Consider the following 4,675-nt stretch of genomic DNA (forward strand, 5'->3'; position numbering starts at 1 on the left):
TCTCTCTCTCGATCTCCCTCTCCTCTCTTCTCCTCTCCCTCTCTTCTCTCTCTCTCTCTCCCTCTCTCTCTCCTCTCTCTCCTCACTCTCTCTCCCCTCTCTCTCCTATCTTTTCTCTCTCTCTCTCTCTCTCTCTCTCTCACACTCTCTCTCTCTCCCTCTGTCTCTCTCGCTCTCTCTCTCTCTCTCTCTCTCTCTCTCTCTCTCTCTCTCTCTCTCTCTCTCCCTCTCTCTCCCTCCCTCTCTCTCTCTGTCTCCCTCTCCCTCTCTCTCTCTCTCTCTCTCTCAGGGTGAAGGAGTCGACCGGGTGGCAGCAGGTCTTCACCTCTCCTCGTCTTGATTGGGTGATCGACAGAGTCGCGCTGAACGCCAAAGTGATGGCCGGCTCGCTGGGAGACAACGACAAGATGGTGGCAGTCGCCTCGGGGACGGAGATCATCCTGTGGGCGATCTGCCCGGACGGCAACGGGAACGAAATCGGTGCGTGTGATTTCAGACGTGCGTCCTGAACGAACGGCAGCACAGGATGTAACCGTGTTTTTCTTCTTCAGGTGTTTTCAGTCTGAACGTCCCCGTGGAGGCTCTCTTCTTCGTCGGCAACCAGCTGATCGCCACCAGCCACACGGGGAAGGTCGGGGTGTGGAACGCCGTCACTAAACACTGGCAGGTGAGCGACACGACTCAAAGGTCTTTAACTCCATCAGTGAGCCAATCAGAGAGAGGGGTGTAATGGTGTCTTTTGTGTCCCTGCAGAATCAGGACGTTGTTCCCATCAGCAGCTACGACACCGCCGGCTCCTTCCTCATCCTCGGCTGCAACAACGGATCCATCTACTATATAGGTGAGACACACACACACACACACACACACACACACACACACACACACACTGAATGTGACTGATTGTTATTGTTGTGTCTTCAGATGTGCAGAAGTTTCCTCTGAGGATGAAGGATAACGACCTCCTGGTGACGGAGCTGTACAGAGACCCGACCGAGGACGCCATCACGGCGCTCAGTGTCTACCTCACACCCAAAACCAGTAAGGAGCCATGATGCATCAGCTGTCTTGATCCTGGGTCTTTGTTAATCATAGACCTTAGAGTACAGTCCTGCAGGTTTCAGTCTTTAATCCGGTCTGTGTCCGTCCTGCGATCAGGTGACAGCGGGAACTGGATCGAGATCGCCTACGGGACGAGCTCGGGAACGGTTCGAGTCATAGTCCAGCATCCGGAGACGGTGGGCTCGGGTCCGCAGCTCTTCCAGACCTTCTCCGTCCACCGCAGCCCCGTCACCAAGATCATGCTGTCTGAGAAGCACCTGATCTCAGGTAGAGTCCGAAGACCTGGAGGGGTTTGATTCAGATCTAAGACGATCCAGGATCAGATTTATCTAGATCTCTTAAATCAACCTGAACCTGAGCTCTAAATGAGACTGCATGCTACATATATGTCCTCAGGGGGGCGCCAGAATCCACACACACCTACAGACCCTCACAGTAGTGTTATATGAAGACTAAGGTCTGAGTTAGTCCCTGTGATCCTAGTCCCCTGAAGCTCTCTGTGTTTGTCTCCGTCAGTCTGCGCCGACAACAACCACGTGAGGACGTGGACGGTGACGCGGTTCAGAGGGATGATCTCCACCCAGCCGGGCTCCACGCCGCTCACCTCCTTCAAGATCCTCAGCCTGGACGACATCGACGGACACGGAGGCTGCAGCGCCGGGACTGAGATCGGTAACGCACACACAGACACACACAGAGACACACACAGACACACACACAGACACACACAGACAGAGACACACACAGAGACACACACAGAGACACACACAGACACACAGAGACAGAGACATACACAGACACACAGAGACACACACAGAGACACACACAGACACACACAGACACACAGACACACACAGACAGACACAGACACACACAGAGACACACAGAGACACACACAGAGACACACACAGAGACACACACAGAGACACACACACACAGACACACACAGACACACAGACACACACAGACAGACACAGACACACACAGACACACACACAGACACACACAGAGACACACAGAGACACACACAGAGACACACACAGAGACACAAAGAGACACACACAGACACACACAGACACACACAGACACACAGAGACACACACACACACACACAGAGACACACAGAGACACACAGACACACACAGACACACACAGACACGAGCGTGAGGGCAAAGGTCACAGCAGCTGACCCCTGCGATTAAAGAGTCTCATCTTCAACGCTGCAGAATCCACGTAGACCAACAGAGTCCTCAAAGATGATCCAGAGCTGACCGACTGAAGAGATTTGTTCTCCTTGTAATGCTGCTGTTCTCCAGTAGAGGGCTCCCTCTGACACTCTTCATGTGTTCCTGGTTTCAGGTCCGTATGGAGAGAGAGACGACCAGCAGGTGTTCATCCAGAGAGTCGTGCCGGACACGGACAAACTCTACGTCCGACTGTCGTCCAACGGAAAGAGGTGAGAGGTCACACCGATCCTCTCTGATGAAAACAGGAGGAGGTACTTTTTTTCTTCTACCCTTATTCTTGAACTTCTACCTGCCTTTGTTCATGTGTGTGTGTGTGTGTGTGTGTGTGTGTGTGTGTGTGTGTGTGTACATCAGGGTGTGTGAGGTGCGCTCGGTGGACGGCACCTCCATCACGGCCTTCATGGTCCACGAGTGCGAGGGCTCGAGTCGGATCGGCTCCCGGCCGCGGCGTTACCTGTTCAGTGGTCACGGTAACGGCAGCATCCAGATGTGGGACCTGACCACCGCCATGGAGATCGCCGGGAAGGTCGACATCAGAGGTGAGACACCACCCCAGCGGGACATACACAGATACACACACACACACACTCTGAGAGAAACATGCCCTGTGATTGGTCGGTGAGTGACGTGAGCTCTGATTGGTTGTCCTGCAGCACTGGGCGGGCCCACAGAGGAGGAGCTGCTGGAGCTGTTAGACCAGTGTGACCTCGCTCTGACCAGGACGCCCGACAGCACGCCGAGAGCCTCCACCTGCAGGTACACACACACACACACACACACACGCACACAAAAACACACACACCTTCAGTTGTTGTTGTTGTTGTTGTTGTTGTTGACGTTGTGACTCCGCCCCTCCAGCCTCCACTCTCAGTTCAGCGACACCTTCCGGTCGGAGCGTCTCCACTCCTCAGGAGGACGAGGAGGCGGAGCTTCAGGTTCTTCTGCTTCCCTGTATGGCAGCCTCCCCAGACAAGCCACGCCCCCTGTGCCTCTAACCAAACCTGGCAGGGACGCCACCTTCTCACCCGGACCTGGACTGAGCGGCGGGCCTCAGAACCTCCTCGTCCCCGGCCCGGCCTACACCCAGAACCCGTCCTCCAGCCCCCGCCCCCACAGACACCCTGACAGGGACAGGGACTGGGGGTCCGTCCGCAGGGGGAGCTTTGTGGAGCGCTGTCAGGAGCTGGCGAAGGGTTCAGAGGCGGCGGGTTCTGGTTTTGGGGTCCCAGCGGGGTCAGAGGGCGTGAGGCGGAGCTTAGCCGTGTGCAGCGAGTTAGAGGCCAGATTCGGCCTCAGGACGCCGACCACCTTCTCCGTCACACCCGGCCCTCGCCACTCTGCAGGAACTTTACCATCATCATCGTCATCCTCCTCTTCCTCACACCGCAGGACCACGCCCACTTCCCCAACAAGCCCCGCCCCACCTCCACCCCCGCCCCCTGCCATGAGCCCAACCCGCCCTCAGGCGCCCGTCTCACCTCGCCGCAGTGCAGCGTCATCCCCTCTAACGTCGCCCACGTCGCCTCCTGCTGATGTCACGGCGTCCCCCGAGAGCCCGGCGAGTCCCGACAGTCCGGCTTCAGCCCCGCCCACCAGCCCCAAACCTCACATGAACGAGACCAGCTTCTGATTGGCTGCCTGGACTGAGACTAGACTCTATCAGATAAGTGAGGAGCGGTTTCTCTCTGGACCTGGATCATGTTTGTGTTTGTTCTGCTGCCCCCTGGTGGCAGGAAGTCATCGTTACTGCAGCTTTAACCGCCGTTAACTTTACGTTTTGTAAACTTTTATAACGACAGAAGAAAGTTTGTTCCTTTTGTATCTTTCTAACGTTTCTATGGACTGTCTGTATTAAAATAAGTTTGTATAGAAGCTTTATTTTTAAAACGTTTGTTTCGTTCAGACTCTGATAAAAGAATAATAACGTTGCCCTCAGTGTGTTTGGTTTTTTTTACACGCAGAGCCTGAACGCCTCACCCTCACAGCCAATCAGGTTCCAGCTCTGCTCCTCCTCTCTAAACAGATCTGTTTTTAAAGCTTCATTTTACCCGTCCATGTTCCTCTGATGATGAAGGGAACAAAATATTAAATGCTTCACCCACAGGGGGCGCCAACAACGACAAAAACATGAGCTCCTTACAGGAGCTTTAAAAAAAACTAAATTATATCTATTAAAAATATAACTTTAGAAGTAAAATTGAACTTTAACACTTCACTACAGTTATATTAAACTAAATTAACTTTGTAGTAAATAATAAAGTTTTTAAATTTAGCTCCATTTTATCAGTTTTAACATTAAACTGTCATAAACAATATATCAGGGTTATAATCCAAGAGTCTTTAAAGGTTTATATATATATGTATAT

General features: G+C 53.2%; 1 protein-coding gene across 1 annotated transcript; it reads left to right on the plus strand.

Annotated features, from left to right (window-relative positions):
- Positions 1–284: 284 nt before the first annotated feature.
- shkbp1 (SH3KBP1 binding protein 1) lies at positions 285–4,238 on the plus strand (the record flags this gene model as incomplete). Its single annotated transcript, XM_034701636.1, has 10 exons — positions 285–480; positions 552–667; positions 754–841; positions 925–1,041; positions 1,159–1,329; positions 1,579–1,734; positions 2,422–2,518; positions 2,664–2,848; positions 2,963–3,065; positions 3,168–4,238. Coding segments are annotated over 10 exons (2,001 nt in total), but the record flags the coding sequence as incomplete, so codon positions are not given.
- Positions 4,239–4,675: the final 437 nt, after the last annotated feature.

The sequence above is a fragment of the Notolabrus celidotus genome, chromosome 14 (genome assembly GCF_009762535.1).
Source record: "Notolabrus celidotus isolate fNotCel1 chromosome 14, fNotCel1.pri, whole genome shotgun sequence".
Classification (NCBI taxonomy): domain Eukaryota; kingdom Metazoa; phylum Chordata; class Actinopteri; order Labriformes; family Labridae; genus Notolabrus; species Notolabrus celidotus.